The sequence below is a fragment of the Saccoglossus kowalevskii genome, chromosome 8 (assembly GCF_978046115.1).
Source record: "Saccoglossus kowalevskii chromosome 8, keSacKowa6.1, whole genome shotgun sequence".
Classification (NCBI taxonomy): domain Eukaryota; kingdom Metazoa; phylum Hemichordata; class Enteropneusta; family Harrimaniidae; genus Saccoglossus; species Saccoglossus kowalevskii.
In genome coordinates, this window is record NC_140648.1 from 4,399,733 (window position 1) to 4,418,586 (window position 18,854).

Consider the following 18,854-nt stretch of genomic DNA (forward strand, 5'->3'; position numbering starts at 1 on the left):
TCTATCTCGTCCCCTTGAGGTACGGGATCGGGGAAGTCACTTTAACTTTACAGTCAAATAAGGCACACACAACGAAATATGTTTCAGCTCTCGTCTTAGTCGGTCAATCGAGCATTCTACCAGACACAGCGCCCTGGGGAAAAGTCCCCAAGACTGTCGCAAGGCTGAACCAAGACTCGCCCAAGACTGGACTCTCTCAAGGCTCGCCCCTGGACTCTCTCGGACTCTCCAGGACTGCACTCTCTCTCTCTCTACTGCGTCTATCGTGCTGTGCTCGTCAAGACCAACTCAAACTCTCTTTATTCATTTTCAAAACTCTAACCAATTACAAAACAGTAAAAGACTCTAGGGCGTAACCTTCAATCATAAAGCCAATCACACTAAGTACTGAATACGTCATATCTTTTGATTAAACGTTCACTACATTAATAACTATGGATGTCAGAATAGCGACGGTATCTTGTAATTAGTTCCAAACCACTGAGCCAAGTTCCGTCCAAAACTTCAAATAGACCTAAACGATGACGGACATAACACAGCAATTCGCTCATAATCAACTAATTAAGTCGGTTAACAGATACGCGAAAACAAATTCATGACACATCCCTTCACCCAAACTGAGATATGCCTCTCGGCATTGCACGTTCACAAATCAAAGATACCGTCAGCCACTCATCGTCATACGGGTTAAATACAATACTAAGAAAGGGAATAAATCAAAAAGAGTAAAACACACTAATTAAGTACAATGATTATAAAGTCTAAATACAATGGTTATAAAGTTTCAAATATCAAGGGAAAGGCTACCAATCGACTCGCTTTTCTCAAACGGGTCGCCGAGGGAAACCCTTCGCTGCACTGTCTCTCGTTAGTAAGGTTACAAACTCTATATCAAAAGGTCAAAAAAACTAAGGCGTGGCGGTGTAACCAAGCGATCAGCCAATCGCTGCAGTCGACAGCATGATCACGTGATTACCAGGGATGCGTCTCTCGGTTAAAGCATTGCAAAGCGGTAACTAATAAACAATGAATAAACAAGCTATTAATCAAACTCCTGTCATATACGCTTATAAACTTCAACTGAACTCACAAGTCGTTAATCTAAACAAAAGTCATACGGCGTGATAACAGAATGCAAAGACAAAGCTATCATAACACATTACTCCTCTGGCAAAAAGACGGAAAAAGGCAAAACGATAGAAACTACTAAGTCACATATAATCCTGTCAATCATGAACAAAAGCTTGCGATATCAAACAATACGTATATAAGCGCACCAAACTCTCATCTCAAAAAGACATTAAAAAACGTTACAAAGGTGCTATCAACTCAAAAAAGCGTCAGAAGTATTCCGGAAAACAACACATAAACAACAACAACTCTTAAACTTCGGTATCTCTGTACTCGACAAATCTCAAAACTCTGAAAAAACTCGTGGGGGCATCACTCTCCCCCTCATAATCCTTACACATTAACTCATTAAAACTCCATAAACTTCACAAAACTCAAAACACTGTGTTACAAATACTTGTCCACTGAAACGCGCTTAAATCGTTATAAAGGACCTCGAACGTCACAAAATATCAGTTCAAAACAAAGGTCTGGGCGCCTACACACATACAATTCGATATCACACAAAAACGGTAAGAAAAAACGATAGGAAAAGCAAGCAATACATTACATTACTGAGCAATAGTGTTAGGGTTGTGGAAAAGAGTTCAACGTCCTTGAGTTACACAGTGTCAGTTACAGTGTCCAACGAGCGGTTCTCTAAGCAATACACAGATAGCTAAAGTTCTAATCAAAGTCTATAAGCGTCTCTTCTTTTGTCGCGTTATTCCGGGTCGTTCTTTTTCTTCTTCCTGTCTTTAATGTCGCTCAATTCTTAATTATACAGTCCTATCCGGTACTCGTCCTTCATAAGGGGTTCAGAAATCTTCATGTCTTTAGCATCGTTCATCGGTGCCATACTGGTAAAGGTGTTAGTTGTCAAGCGCGGTTTCGTCTCTGCCATCGAGCCAGTTAGTTCGGTTCGCAAGAAAGACACATCTTCGCCATTTCACTTCTCTTCACAGGATGTCAATGTGCGTAAGACGCAATGCCCGGATTCTCCACCACGTATCAGGGGTAAAATCTTCTTCTCTCGGGGTTCTCCACACGTGTCCGGGGGGAAACTCGTCTCGACTCTCTATCTCGTCCCCTTGAGGTACGGGATCGGGGAAGTCACTTTAACTTTACAGTCAAATAAGGCACACACAACGAAATACGTTTCAGCTCTCGTCTTAGTCGGTCAATCGAGCACTCTACCAGACACAGCGCCCTGGGGAAAAGTCCCCAAGACTGTCGCAAGGCTGAACCAAGACTCGCCCAAGACTGGACTCTCTCAAGGCTCGCCCCTGGACTCTCTCGGACTCTCCAGGACTGCACTCTCTCTCTCTCTACTGCGTCTATCGTGCTGTGCTCGTCAAGACCAACTCAAACTCTCTTTATTCATTTTCAAAACTCTAACCAATTACAAAACAGTAAAAGACTCTAGGGCGTAACCTTCAATCATAAAGCCAATCACACTAAGTACTGAATACGTCATATCTTTTGATTAAACGTTCACTACATTAATAACTACGGATGTCAGAATAGCGACGGTATCTTGTAATTAGTTCCAAACCACTGAGCCAAGTTCCGTCCAAAACTTCAAATAGACCTAAACGATGACGGACATAACACAGCAATTCGCTCATAATCAACTAATTAAGTCGGTTAACAGATACGCGAAAACAAATTCATGACACATCCCTTCACCCAAACTGAGATATGCCTCTCGGCATTGCACGTTCACAAATCAAAGATACCGTCAGCCACTCATCGTCATACGGGTTAAATACAATACTAAGAAAGGGAATAAATCAAAAAGAGTAAAACACACTAATTAAGTACAATGATTATAAAGTCTAAATACAATGGTTATAAAGTTTCAAATATCAAGGGAAAGGCTACCAATCGACTCGCTTTTCTCAAACGGGTCGCCGAGGGAAACCCTTCGCTGCACTGTCTCTCGTTAGTAAGGTTACAAACTCTATATCAAAAGGTCAAAAAAACTAAGGCGTGGCGGTGTAACCAAGCGATCAGCCAATCGCTGCAGTCGACAGCATGATCACGTGATTACCAGGGATGCGTCTCTCGGTTAAAGCATTGCAAAGCGGTAACTAATAAACAATGAATAAACAAGCTATTAATCAAACTCCTGTCATATACGCTTATAAACTTCAACTGAACTCACAAGTCGTTAATCTAAACAAAAGTCATACGGCGTGATAACAGAATGCAAAGACAAAGCTATCATAACACATTACTCCTCTGGCAAAAAGACGGAAAAAGGCAAAACGATAGAAACTACTAAGTCACATATAATCCTGTCAATCATGAACAAAAGCTTGCGATATCAAACAATACGTATATAAGCGCACCAAACTCTCATCTCAAAAAGACATTAAAAAACGTTACAAAGGTGCTATCAACTCAAAAAAGCGTCAGAAGTATTCCGGAAAACAACACATAAACAACAACAACTCTTAAACTTCGGTATCTCTGTACTCGACAAATCTCAAAACTCTGAAAAAACTCGTGGGGGCATCACTCTCCCCCTCATAATCCTTACACATTAACTCATTAAAACTCCATAAACTTCACAAAACTCAAAACACTGTGTTACAAATACTTGTCCACTGAAACGCGCTTAAATCGTTATAAAGGACCTCGAACGTCACAAAATATCAGTTCAAAACAAAGGTCTGGGCGCCTACACACATACAATTCGATATCACACAAAAACGGTAAGAAAAAACGATAGGAAAAGCAAGCAATACATTACATTACTGAGCAATAGTGTTAGGGTTGTGGAAAAGAGTTCAACGTCCTTGAGTTACACAGTGTCAGTTACAGTGTCCAACGAGCGGTTCTCTAAGCAATACACAGATAGCTAAAGTTCTAATCAAAGTCTATAAGCGTCTCTTCTTTTGTCGCGTTATTCCGGGTCGTTCTTTTTCTTCTTCCTGTCTTTAATGTCGCTCAATTCTTAATTATACAGTCCTATCCGGTACTCGTCCTTCATAAGGGGTTCAGAAATCTTCATGTCTTTAGCGTCGTTCATCGGTGCCATACTGGTAAAGGTGTTAGTTGTCAAGCGCGGTTTCGTCTCTGCCATCGAGCCAGTTAGTTCGGTTCGCAAGAAAGACACATCTTCGCCATTTCACTTCTCTTCACAGGATGTCAATGTGCGTAAGACGCAATGCCCGGATTCTCCACCACGTATCAGGGGTAAAATCTTCTTCTCTCGGGGTTCTCCACACGTGTCCGGGGGGAAACTCGTCTCGACTCTCTATCTCGTCCCCTTGAGGTACGGGATCGGGGAAGTCACTTTAACTTTACAGTCAAATAAGGCACACACAACGAAATACGTTTCAGCTCTCGTCTTAGTCGGTCAATCGAGCACTCTACCAGACACAGCGCCCTGGGGAAAAGTCCCCAAGACTGTCGCAAGGCTGAACCAAGACTCGCCCAAGACTGGACTCTCTCAAGGCTCGCCCCTGGACTCTCTCGGACTCTCCAGGACTGCACTCTCTCTCTCTACTGCGTCTATCGTGCTGTGCTCGTCAAGACCAACTCATACTCTCTTTATTCATTTTCAAAACTCTAACCAATTACAAAACAGTAAAAGACTCTAGGGCGTAACCTTCAATCATAAAGCCAATCACACTAAGTACTGAATACGTCATATCTTTTGATTAAACGTTCACTACATTAATAACTACGGATGTCAGAATAGCGACGGTATCTTGTAATTAGTTCCAAACCACTGAGCCAAGTTCCGTCCAAAACTTCAAATAGACCTAAACGATGACGGACATAACACAGCAATTCGCTCGTAATCAACTAATTAAGTCGGTTAACAGATACGTGAAAACAAATTCATGACAATATATCCAACGACGTAAAATGTACATAAAATAATCTTTAATCATTTTGTGGTGACTGCGTATGGGGTCACTTTGAATAAAAAACATGCCCTCAAGGATAACCAAATTAGGCTTCCAGTCATGAGGAATATTGTTAATAATCACAGATTCTTTTTCATATCTCAGTGTTAAAAATCTGGTTGAATTAGACTTAGTTCCTTGATGATACATACTGCCATCAGCCATACATATGGCACTTGGTAGGGCTATAAATTGCTTGAAACAATCAATAATAGCCTTGCCAGATTTTATAGAGTAAAGCATCTGACGTTTTAAGCATTTGTCAGCAATTTTTTTGTCTTGTTCATTGGTGCGGACTTTTTCCTTGGCTAATTTGATGGCTGTAAATGTTTTTAATTTCTTTTTTCGTACAGGAGCATTTACGCTAGGAGTATGTACAATTCTTGCAGAGATATAATCCTGCATTGCAGATTCACCTATGCCATAGAAATTCATTAAGTCTTCACTGACAGAACCTAAAGCTAACTCATTTGTAAATAGTTTTTTCAGTCCTCTATTTCCACTTACTGAATCGAATACATAACTTTCTGTAATTTTATCAAAGTATGCAACACAAAGCATTTCCTCGTTATGCAAACGTTTTTTTTGGGGTACGATAACTTTTGCAACCCAAACAATTTACTTTCGCACTGGGGGGCGACATTTGAGCATGTATATTATCCATACATTTTGCCCTGTAGGGAAGATATACAGACAAGTTATCAAGTACTTCTGGATTAGGCTTGTTAACACTGGTCTTGACACTAAGATTGATCATGGACTCGTGAGCCTCGTCCAATGCAAGTTCCCTCCCTGTTAGCCCTGTAAGTGTTGCACTAAAACCACCTCCTTTTAAATGATTTAATACACTATTAGGGGTATTTAATAGATCAGCTAAATGTGTAGGTACTAATCTCAGATAAGTTGTTCTATCAAATGCATGAAAGAGAGGACCCAATTTTTTCAGTGCAGCCAGGCGCAAGTTCCAATTGCTACTTCTAAATGCCAAATACAAGGAAATGTATGCAATGCAATCTCTATGTACAAATCTATTCCAAAATTTGTAAGTATCATCCTGTTCACTTCTCTTACTAATGAAATTAAAGAAATCATCTTTAACTCCTGCAAGCTTATTCTGGAATTCAGTCATAGTTGCTACAAGTTCATTAACATAATTTTCTTCAGTAAATTACTTAGCAGTAGAAATAATATTCTCAAACAAACATTTACTATCAAAACTACCATCTGTATCTTGGTTTTGTTTGTGTTTAAAAAAGTCACCCAGCTGATGCCTGTAAAATGCTTCCCACACTTGTAAAAGAAAATTATGACACCTTTTAAAATTTTTACATTGTATTAAGTCAGTGAGAAGTCCATCTTCTTTGAAAGTTGTCTTAGCAATGTCTCTGAGCCCAGCCTCCATATAAACTTTAAATAACACAGGTTGGGTGTTTTTAGCAGGTGCCAATCCCCAGGGAAACATATTAACCAAGATAGTTCATTTGCATATTCATATTTTAGTTTTTGTAATATGTCGTAGGTTTTGCCATCCCCAACCACTACAAGATTTGTTAATCTTATTCCAACCTTGAAAACAGAATGCAATTTTTCCACGACATGTTTGACAGTGTCAATAGACTCACAAGGCTCATTCAACACTCCTAAATAAATCACATTTGATTTCTCAGTATTCATTGTTTCTGTGTTGGCCATAAATTCCTTTATACCTGGTAACAAAAGACTAGCATTTTCACAATGATTAACATGCTTCATAGAACAATAGAAAAATGAATCATTTTTTACTTTGTCAATGGCTTTCTGTTCACATTTTAAAAATTTAAAATCATTAATGGATAATTGTTTTTTATCAGGAAATGAATATGAAGCAATTTGTGGTAAAAAGTGTTGTGATTCATCTAACTTTGTTTTTAGTGCTTGAACAGAAATAGATTTCTCTTTTTAGGTGCAGGAGGGCCATCGTCATCCTGACTTGTTTTAGCAACATGAAATAATTGAGTCCCATAGACTTCTATAATTGTTTTGCCCAATAAAATTGGATCAAGAAGTCTAGCATTAATAGTAAACCATGGTTGCAAAATATCGTTGTTGGTTTGATCTATTAAATTATGGGTATCATTATATCTGAGCTCTGATAATAACAACATATATTCATCATTGAGTAATCTCTTAACATAAAATGGTTCTACATTTACGAACTTTGTCCCCACAGACCATATAATTTGTTTATCACTTCCAAATATTTTTACTGGACATTTTAAAAGGTACGACAACCACAGCAGTTCAAGATAGTCACCTTTTATGGAAGAACTTTGGAGTTTGTTGGCTCTTGTCATGAAGTCATGACACTCCAAAGAAAGAAGAAACAATTGGTCATCACTAGAAATATGTTTTTCAAAATAGTTTACATTCTGATCCAGAGCCAATTCTGTGCCAAGACGTTGTTTGATCATATTTGCCAAATTAGACTCCAAGTCAGTCAGTGACTGATCTACGGGTTGCCCATCATCATTTCGTACACATTGCCGTAACATGTTATTACAACACACAGCAATACATCTAAACAGATTAAGAGAATCTGACTTCACTTTAATTAATTTTAGTTCATCATAACTAACATTTCTTGTACTCCCTCGTATGAAATCATCAACAGAATTTTTTAGCAAAGTTGGTTTAGGTTCCACTGCCTGGTAAGAAGTGGCATTGATTCCCCTGTTTTTAAAAGATGGTGTGACAGTTGCATAAGGTTGGCCTATGTCAATATTGTCTAATGAGGCTATAGCAAATGCATCAGGTATGAAACTGCTCTCAAACTGTTCTGTCAACATATCTAAAATCACCTTGTTCATATGTACCCTTGCTGTATCTTTAGATGAAATAATACCAAACGAATTTAACAATGACATCAATTTTGTAGAGCCTGAATAGGTATCTACACAATCACTAAGTAACAGGTGAATAGGATATGAACATTCATTATTTTACATATATAGCAAGTGGCATACATTAAAAAAATCTTTAAATATCTTTTATGCTTATTTATTGATGTTTCTTTATAAAAGCCAATGTAATGCTCGGTCCACTTGAAACTATTTTTAAACATTTCTGATCTCTCGGTTTTATTTTGAGTAATCAAAAATACAAAATTCCATAGAACTGGATCAATTTTTTTCCCAATATCAAATATATTGATGTCAGTAAGGGAAGTGCAGCCCTGATACTTTTCAGTAAACTCTGCTGCCTGTTCATGCAGCCTAGTACACAAATTCTCAGCTGCAGTACTCAGGAAGGCATTGGAATCTGGTAATGCAGTAGAAGTTTGCTTTGAAAAACTCACAACTTTCTTGCAATTTTTCAATTGTTGCCTTTGAGTGGTAGTATTGCCGGTGTAAGATATCTCTGACATTTACACCAAACCTAAGTAGCAAGGTACTGTACCTAGAATTTACATTTCCCTTTTCATGTATTGTTGACAACTGTATATGATGAGAAAATTTTTTTGTCATTTCTGTTTTTAATGAAAATAGAGATTTGTCAGTAAAATAACAGAGTGGATGTGTATTGGAGTCTCTCTGACTGTACAAAGTTGTCACTATACTGACATACTTATTTTTTACCTCTGTCATTAACAATGGTTGACTTGCCAGAATCTTTTGACCAACAAAGCAAGAAGTCTTACAAATGGCATATTCCTCCAAGTCTCCAGAGGTAGAATAGTTGGCAAGCTTTTCTGCCAAGCCTTCCACAATTGTCACTAACTCACTAGTTACAGATAAAATACCCCCTTTTTGCTTAGTTATTCTGTCACTGGTATGAAATAACTTCATATAACATGGTTGACATAGAGGAGAAGCTTCGTCAAGATAAAGACCAGGAAAGTCACCATGTTCACTTAAAAAAGCTTGAAGAATTTCTAAATTTGGTGGATTTCTTATTCGTCCAATTATTATCTTATTACAATCTGGCATGCAACAGTGTATTAGATTTCTCCTTTTCCATGTTTGATAATGAGTTTCACAAAGCGACAAGGAAGTAGGAATTGAATCTGTCTGTGTCTGGGTATGTATGTTAAATAAACCCACAAACAATGATGCATCCTCCACAGTTGTATCATGGGAGCTAGACTCACTACAGATAAAGCATGTTTTTTCCTTTCGCTTTCTACCGTCAGGCTTATTTTGATCCTGACCAACATTTTTGAATGCTATACCAATCTGTCTGTCACAGGCAGGACAGATACAACAACTTTTAACAATGCCATATTTTGTTTGTAACCAATCAAGGTATTCAGATGGTTTTGTGGATTTATGATACCATCTAGTTGCTTGTTTTACCCCACATTTAGAGCAGGGTCCACATTTTTTTTTCTCTGGATGGACTTGTTCGGCCTGTGACCGACCACCTCCATGTCCTGAAATATTGATGACAACATCCACAACTGGTGGGAAAGTAATATTTTTTTCATCAGAGAGAGGTTTTCCTAAATAAAATAATTTGAACTTTCCTAGTTTTAAACCAAACTGTGAACAAATAAAGGAGCGAATACTCCACCCACAAGTGTTAGAAACCTTCAGTTTCTCCCTTCTACCATCAATGTTTACAACAATTTTTGACAAATCTGTATGCTTAGAGGATACTTTTTTTTAAAATTTTTGAGATAATTGCAAACACATTTGTTTTCTTTTTAAATCTTGTTCTGTTAGCATATTAATGAGGCCACATGACCCTATTTATGCAAATAATATGCATGAATTTCAACGTTAAAGCGCGGTAGTCGTCGCGCTGCGCATGTGCGAGATATATGGGTCTCATATAAACAAAGATGGCGACTTTGACTGTTGAGAAGATCAATGAGTAAGAACTAAGACGTTTCCAAACTTTAATAAGGTATTTTTCATGTGATTGGATATATCGAAGGAGTCACCGGCGGTAATCAGTTCAAGTCGCGCCCAGAATAAACCTCATACTTGTGATTTCCATTTGAAGGGCGCATTGGATTGTTGAAAAATCAAGGTTTATCAACACAGATGTAGCACATGCGCAGCGCGACAGCTACCGCGTTTTAAAGTAATCTATGCTTCGCACATACGGGAGCTAAAAACCTTGAATTTTCGTTGCAAACAGAGTGAATCCATCGGTGAGGGCGCAATTACTATCGACGACCATTCGTCTTCACTGTTACATTTTTACATTTTCAAGTGTTTATGTTTTAAACACGTTTCTAGGTACTGCTGGTTATCAATGACTTTTTCAACATAGAATAACGAGTTACAAAATACGTTTAATATATCGTGACGTTTGTAGTTTGTCGTGACGTATCCTTATTTGCTGCAGCCATTATTATCTAAATAAATAAATAGCTGCAAAAGTTACAAGTCAAATGTGGTACCATAAAATAAATTGGACTAAATTAATGAAAAATATATAAAAAGAAAAATATTAACAAACAATGTTTCAGGTTATTATTGTTGGCTTCTTATTTGAGTGTAAGCATGTGAGTTGAGATATTGAGATTTCGTGCCGCGGCCTCTGACTGACAACCGCCCGTCATCAAAATGCGACCGTCATGGTTTGCTATCATAGAGCCTAAACAATCTGCTGCAAGGTTCCATTTTCTCCGATTTAAAGCGACACCGGTGTGACCCGCACATGGAAAAATAGTTTTCATTCTGTATATCAAATATTTATTATTACAACAGTAAAGAAAATCATTTATTTGTAATTTGCTATATATACAATGTTAAACAGTATGTATATTTTAATTTAAGCTGCATGTGTGTACTTGCACCATGACAATCACCACAGATTCTCATATACTATGCGGCATTTCTCTCTTATTCACTATTAAATACTAGTATGACATATGTCGTTATTATCTATACCAATAAAACGTTAAACGTTTCAGAACTGAATGGGAATAGCGGCTTAATAGTGGTCCCATCCGTACTCAAATTCTCTCTATCACGATCGATCACATATGTGCCATACAATGCATCAGCCTAGTGTTCGACTCTTCTAATTGCTCATTGCATACGTGGCGTTACGAGGTCGATGTAGAAAAAAAGGATACGACAATATGGACAGACATTTTTTTATGAATTCCGGGATTCATAAATGTCAAGACTCAAATATAAAATATTAGCAATATGATAAATTAATACAAGTATAATACAATCATCTGATGATGGTTGACTATAAATTTTAATTCTAATAGAATTACCCGAGTTTTTGTCCACTTATGATTCGGATTGGTTTGATATATACCACGTTTCATTTTTGACTTTTGATCTGTCATTATGCCACATTGCAGCACTCATTTCACCTGGAACCATATGCAATCCCCTCCCTAATGTGAACATTTACTGATTTCATTGACGGCTTTGTCGTGTGGTAGTATTGGCATAAATTCCTTGCATGCATTCAACCAATTCTAACCTTGCTGAAAGCAGAAATAAGGACCTACTCTTAAGTTGTTGTGATATGTGGTCAATTTAGTTTTCTCAAACTAACTTGCTACAAGAGGTAGAATAACCTTGATTGCACCAATAGTCAATTGAGACAATTAGTATGATTTACTTACAACGATCTCTGCACACAAATAATTAGCCCGGTAATGTAGCATGTATATGTTACCGACATTCCTCTTTTCATTTTGAACCAAATCAAATTAAAATTTATTTGAATTATATATATATTTGAAATCCTGAGTATGATTATTCATTAACCACACACTGCAAAATGTCCATCTGTACTGGTATAAAATAGGTTATTACGGCCGGAAATTATGTAACCTTTGCTATATTATATCCGGAGGATTATTCAAGTAACATTTTTAGAATAAACAATATTCAATATTAGCAATTGTTAATCAGGAAAGCGAGAAATAATGAAATCCTACACGTCACAACTTGATATATTTGGTATTCACTGGCTCATTGAGGGCGCGGCTTTTCAGAAATACTCCCATCATGCCTTGCAAGCTCCGCCACGTCGCTCTTAGTCGCCATATTGTAGACCATAGTTTGGTTACAGACACGTTTCTTCCAAAATGAACATATTCCGGCTTTTGGGAGACCTGTCCCATTTATTGGCAATCATTATTTTGTTATTGAAGATATGGAGGACACGGTCTTGTGCAGGTAAGTGCGTGCCTTTCTTGATATATTTTGCAGAGTGGAACGAAAAAGGTAAATAAATCGTTCACCGTTCACCGGTCAGCGTGAAAATTGCTACCCTGCCGGTACGGTATGCTGCATTTATGCTACTTAGAGACAGGCATGACTTCTGACGTGGCGATCAGTAATTACAAGGTACAGCTTGGAAGAGAAAACAAACCGCGTTTCATGAGTTTATTCCTTGCGATTCCTAACATTATTAATACTGTTTTGAGAAACTTAATAATTCATTCATCACATCGTTTTTGCTTCCAATCACTTTCTCGTCGGTCGAAGTCGTTTCATTTTATAATTGCACCACCAGCTGTTTTGCCAAATTCGCAAAATAAATATTACTACACGAGTTTTGAAGACAGTTGTGGGATGCATTATTTTTTCGAATAATACTATATCACTCTCCAAATACTCCATTGGTACGGGAGCCAATAACAATGATTAATTTTCATGATATCTTCGTGGCTTTGCACAGACTCCAGTGATTGATTGATTCAGCTCGAACGTTACCGCTGATTGCATTACCACAACACTATTGAGCTGTTGAACAATAGGAATACTTCAGTCAATCCAATTGTTGCATTCCATTGACTTTATTGTATAACCAACTCTTCCACTATCACTACATCCTGCTATTGTACACTTTGCATCTAAATGACTAAGAGGTTATGTGCACTCCATCCACATGCATAATAAATTAATGATGTAAACATTCAATAGTTGCCTTGCTTGCATATAAATAATTCCCAGGCCTGTCACAGATTAAACTTAAAATATGACATGAATAGCATGCTGCTTGTCTTAATAATTGCTATATTCACACAACACCATTTTATCAGAGCCCTATGACTCGAGCCAGCAAAATGGCCGTGTATATGCGCTTGGCTCCAACCCCTGAGGTTTAACCCTGATAGGGTTGGGCCCCAACATGGCTCTGACTATATACGCATTGGAGATAATCTCCTGTTAATTGGTGGAAGGAGCAGTAGTTCAGCTCCAATAGAATGCTGCTGTGTGAACGTAGCAAATACTGAATGTGAAAAAAGCAAACAGTTGTACATTCGTCTGTGATTTAGGTTTTAAAATTTCAAATTCAGCCAAGTTGTTTTGTTTACATATACAAAAGAACCACAGTTGTGTACTAGTAGCTGCACTGCACTAGATTTAGTCACATAATTGCAATACAACAAGTTTCAATGCATTATTATGCCTATCAACCTTGTCTGGGTATGGTAATCTGAAATTGTAAAATTGGGCTTTGACTGTATATGTAATTGGTGCATTGTCAACAATCAGTAATTGAGAAAAGTTTATGAAAAGAACATGCCTGAGCTTGTAGCACATGTATTGTTTTTAATTGCTCGCACATAGACGTATACTAAAGACGTATTCACCCATGGATGAAGTAAATGTATAGCCGATTAATGTACAAATTCATTCTTAATACCCACAGCCGAAATAATGATCAGCATCCGAAAACTGATATTTTTTCAAAAGAATAGAAAGAATTAACACTTAAGTTATCAATTTAACAAAAATAAGTTTTTTGAATATTTTGTCGTCCTAATGGCATAGTTTTCCAATGCTGCCAACTGAACTCTGTATTCCAGTGGGTGATGATAGTACATTATGCTGCTGCAAACATTCATTTTCCTGTGAGAAGGGAATATTCCAGCTCTTTTGTACAAGCCTTTTTTTCACATGTGCATCCTCATGTTCAATGTATTTAGTTAAAAAAATATGTCTCATTCATATCTTAATGCAACATCCACAAGGCCAAATTACATACAAACTTACTTTACTGTGGCTGTCCTTGTTGACACATAGTGCATTTTGCCACAGAAGTCATTTCCTGTTTGGGACTATATGACAGGGCTGTGTGGCCATCTCCCTATCAAATGGCAATTTTAATGCACTATCCTAGCGTCAACCAGACTCGGTCGAACACAAGCACCTGCGAACCTTAACCAAGGTTCCCCCAAAGTCGCATTCATAAATGAATGAATCTGGGCCAGTGGAATTGGCCTTCCCATTGAGTCTGTTCACCCTAAGGTAGGATTTGAACTTGGGTCTACCGACCACGAGTCTGATGCGACAACCACTATGCTACCAGTGACCAGTGGCTGTCCTTGTTAGTCCCCGTTCGGACGCAGTCCGAAAACGGGGACTTATGTTTTGCCCTGTGTCCGTCCGTCCGTCCGTCCGTTCGTCCGTCCGTGATCACCTGTATCTCGAACATGCATGGACCGATTAAGTTCAAACTTCACTCATACATCACACATTATATGGGACATATGCACATGCATTTTTTTCATGATCTGATTAACGATAGCCGAATAGCGGCCATTTTAAGGCTGAAAATGCATCAACATCGCACATTTTCACCATTCCGGACCCGGATCTCAGTTATGCATGGACGGATTTTGTTCAAATTTGGTACATACATTAAACATAATAGGACCTTGATGCACGTCATTTTTTTTTTTTTGGATCGGATTCGAAATGGCCGACTGGCGGCCATTTTGTTTTAAAGAATTCAGTTCTGGATCCGTATCTGAGACATGCTTGGATTGATCGAGTTCAAACTTCACACACACAAGGTACATCATGTCACAAATATGTATGTGCATTTGTTTCATGATCTCATTAACGATAGCCAAATGGCGGCCGCTTTAAGGCCGAAAATGCATTGAAATCGCACATTTTCACCATTCCAGACCCGGATCTCAGTTATGCATGGACTGATTTCATTCAAATTTGGTACATACATTAAACATAATAGGACCTTGATGCACGTCATTTTTTTTTCGGATCAAGTTCGAAATGGCCGACTGGCGGCCATTTTGTTTTAAAGAATTCAGTTCTGGATCCGTATCCGAGACATGTCTGGATTGATCAAGTTCAAACTTCACACACACAAGGTACATCATGTTACAAATATGTATGTGCATTTGTTTCATGATCTCATTAACGATAGCCAAATGGCGGCCGCTTTAAGGCCGAAAATGCAATGAAATCGCACATTTTCACCATTCCGGACCCGGATCTCAGTTATGCATGGACGGATTTCATTCAAATTTGGTACATACATTAAACATAATAGGACCTTGATGCACGTCTTTTTTTTTTCGCATCAAGTTCGAAATGGCCGACTGGCGGCCATTTTGTTAAAGAATTCAGTCCTGGATCCGTATCCAAGACATGTCTGGATTGATCAAGTTCAAACTTCACACACACATGGTACATCATGTCACAAATAGATATGTGCATTTGTTTCATGATCTGCTTAACAATAGTGGAATGATGGCCATTTTAAGGCCGAAAATGCATCAAAATCACGTATTTTCACAATTCCAGAACCGGATCTCAGTCATGCATGGATGGATTTTGTTCAGATTTAGCACAATGTGTTGTACATATGCAGGTGCATTTCGGTCATGATCTGCTTTGAATGTATATGTCACTCAAATATGAACGGAACGGGGACGTGTCATTGACAATGACTTGTTGTAATTGTCTATGACCCCTGAACACTCCTTAAAATGCCCAGTTTTATCAATAAATTTTATCTAATTTCTTTCCTCACTCACAAGATCCAAATTAGACTAAGCCTAAAATAAGACACTTTTACCAATATAAAATAATTGCATGGCTCAAATCTGATTGTTACACCAACTCTATGTATCTAACAAATATAAGTGTACAGTGATGAATAGGACTGAATTCAGAATCAATAAATGCCAATGTGAAATGAACACGTTTTGGATATTTATAAAACTCGACTGTAAAATTTGTATTAGTAGCTGCAACATCTATTAAAATGATATTTTGGTTCTGATACCGATTATACTGTAGCAGTGACAAAATATGAACTTTATTGTAAAAAGGTTAATCACACTGCTGTTGCAGTCTCTATAGTATAGTAACTTCACAGATGTACTTCTCTACCCATGCCACATGTATTTCGCATTGTATTCCTGTTTAAAAGATTATTATTCAACCAGCTTAAATCGGGTATTACAAGTGTAACAGGTGGTCTGTTTTCAATATAATGCAAAATGTATACGTGTAAATTTGATCGATAATAATAACATTCACACCTTCTCTAAAGTCACAATTTTGTAAAGTTAAAATCCGTATCATTTCATGAAAATTACATATTGAACAATTAATTATATAAATCCTTGAGCTAATCCATGCCTGTCAGTGTATCTTTATTACTGTCTAATAGAATTGCTTTATTCATTTTTTCTCTATCATAGGAAAAAAATAATAAAAATAAAAAAAATAAAAACACTGATTGATTTGATCTTTATTTCTTTTTTAGGTGTCTCTGGAAAGAGTCAGATCTTGTTTGCCTTGGTATTCACAACACGTTATTTGGATCTGTTCACCAACTTCATTTCCATGTACAACTCTGCCATGAAACTGATCTACCTAGTCTGTTCTTATGCCACAGTCTTTTTAATGTATTTCAAATTCAAAGCCACTTATGATAGTAACCATGACACTTTCCGTATGGAGTTTCTTGTTGTTCCTGTTGGTGGATTGGCATTCCTTGTCAATCATGACTTTACCCCATTAGAGGTAAGTTACCGTTCTACACAACATAGCAATCCACTATCATGTAGGAGTAGGTTACCTACTGAATGTCATTTCTCTATAAGCATCATAGGCTTAAGTTCAGTATCATAGGTACAAAACATGAGCTACTGTTGTACCGGTAACTTGCAAACACTCACAGGAAAATACAAATACAACTAAGAGATTTCTTCTAATTTAGGTGCCATATGAGAGTGAAAAATCTGCATTATGATTAAAATAGCAGTTTCAAACATTTAACACTAAAAAATTTTCAGTATTTCTATGTAATTACACCAAAAATACTTAATACTTAAATTTTATTGTAATATGCATTGGTCTTAATTGTGCCAGTAATGAAAAGTATACATCAAGATTTTAAATGAAAACAAAAACAAATGCATTTACAAGTTGGCACATCCTGGTCACTGTTTCACAGGCTAATACATTTGCTTTTGGAGGTGTTACACACTTTTCTTTTGCATTTTTTACTGTTATCTCTCATGTGGTTACCTTCGTGTATACTTTGCAGTATAATTATAGTATGGTGACTGTTAAATGGCTTTCCTGTCTTTAAGAATGCCAATAATTAGCAACAATTTCTAGCAGCAAAAATTAAGTGGTTTACAATATTTATTACTCTTATTTCAGATTCTGTGGACTTTCTCTATCTACCTGGAAGCTGTTGCTATCTTACCACAGTTATTCATGATCAGCAAAACTGGGGAGGCAGAGACCATTACCAGTCATTACCTGTTTGCACTTGGCTCCTATCGTGCTCTATACATAGTTAATTGGGTGTTCCGTTTTTATACCGAGGGATTCTTTGATCTTATTGCTATTGTTGCTGGATGTGTACAAACTATTCTTTACTGTGACTTTTTCTATTTGTATATTACAAAAGGTAAGTGTCTTAAAGTGCTATAAATCTTGCATCTAAATTGCAATTCTTTGTGTATAATTCGGTCGCGTGTGTAGTTTCTGGGAATGTTTACTATTGTTAATGAATTGTCTTTTGTTACGGGCAAAATATTACACTATTACTACTAATATGTTGTATTTGTTTATAAAATTTTTAGTGCAGCTAACTATGCGATATGCTAGGCTTGGCAACTTTTCCAACAAGTTTTACCAGAATCATGACTTTAAATCACATTTACAGCCACAGTGGCAATGTTGTACCCAAAAACTCATGGGAGTTGGACTCTCTCGATGTTAATCTTTTTGTCATCTGTCTTATATTTTTCCAATTTTTCATTACTTTGCAGTTCTTAAAGGTAAACAGCTCACATTACCCGCATAACTTAACCAAACTTTGAAGACAATCTGCAGTATATAACAGTGATCATAATCTTCATCGGGAAAACTTAGATGGTTGGTTTTACAAGTTACTGGTGTATCACAGCTACGTGGTTGGCAGTCTTTATGTGCATGTGAGCTTACCACTTGTAAAATGTGGTAGTCAATTTCTTACTGGTGAGACAAGTGTAATGGGCAGTAAGATGTGTAAGATCTTATTGTGTTTGTATGGTGAAACTCTGATAAAGTGGCCCTCTTGCTGCTCTAACTTAATATTGAACATACAAAGGCTGCCATTCAACCATTGTGATTTACAATTCAACTCTTTCATTTAATTAAGTAACTTGAAAAACATTTATTCCCCCATCTCTTCAATGCTGAATATTACTTACCGTACTAAATCTGCAATTGCTTTGAAGCATGCTGTGCATTGAAACTTTAAAAACCCTCTATTGTACTGTAGATTTCTTTGGCACTATGTTTTGACCAAAGTACTGTACTCAAAGGTTTTTGAAAAAAAAAAAAGTTGTTTTATAGTATGAATATATTTTTCTTTTGGTGAGACACAACAAATTTAAATGAAATGAAGTTTAAAATGTAACTGTATGCTTACTTTGTAATTCACTTAAGTCGCATCATTGATTTTGTCAACGATTAAAAAAAGAAAAGTTCATGTACTTTATAGGGTCTAAAAATGAAGCATTTTGATTCTGGTGGTTTTAAATTCACCAGATCATGTACTGTAAACAAAAGCTTGTTAGAATTGTTTGGGATG

At 37.1% G+C, this 18,854-nt stretch overlaps 1 protein-coding gene across 1 annotated transcript; it reads left to right on the plus strand.

Annotated features, from left to right (window-relative positions):
* Positions 1–12,028: 12,028 nt before the first annotated feature.
* Positions 12,029–18,524, plus strand: LOC100377465 (ER lumen protein-retaining receptor 2). Its single transcript, XM_002733339.4, has 4 exons — positions 12,029–12,169; positions 16,527–16,786; positions 17,432–17,684; positions 18,049–18,524. Exons 1-4 carry the CDS (start codon positions 12,079–12,081, stop codon positions 18,081–18,083), a joined length of 639 nt encoding a protein of 212 aa, XP_002733385.1. The 5' UTR covers positions 12,029–12,078; the 3' UTR covers positions 18,084–18,524.
* Positions 18,525–18,854: the final 330 nt, after the last annotated feature.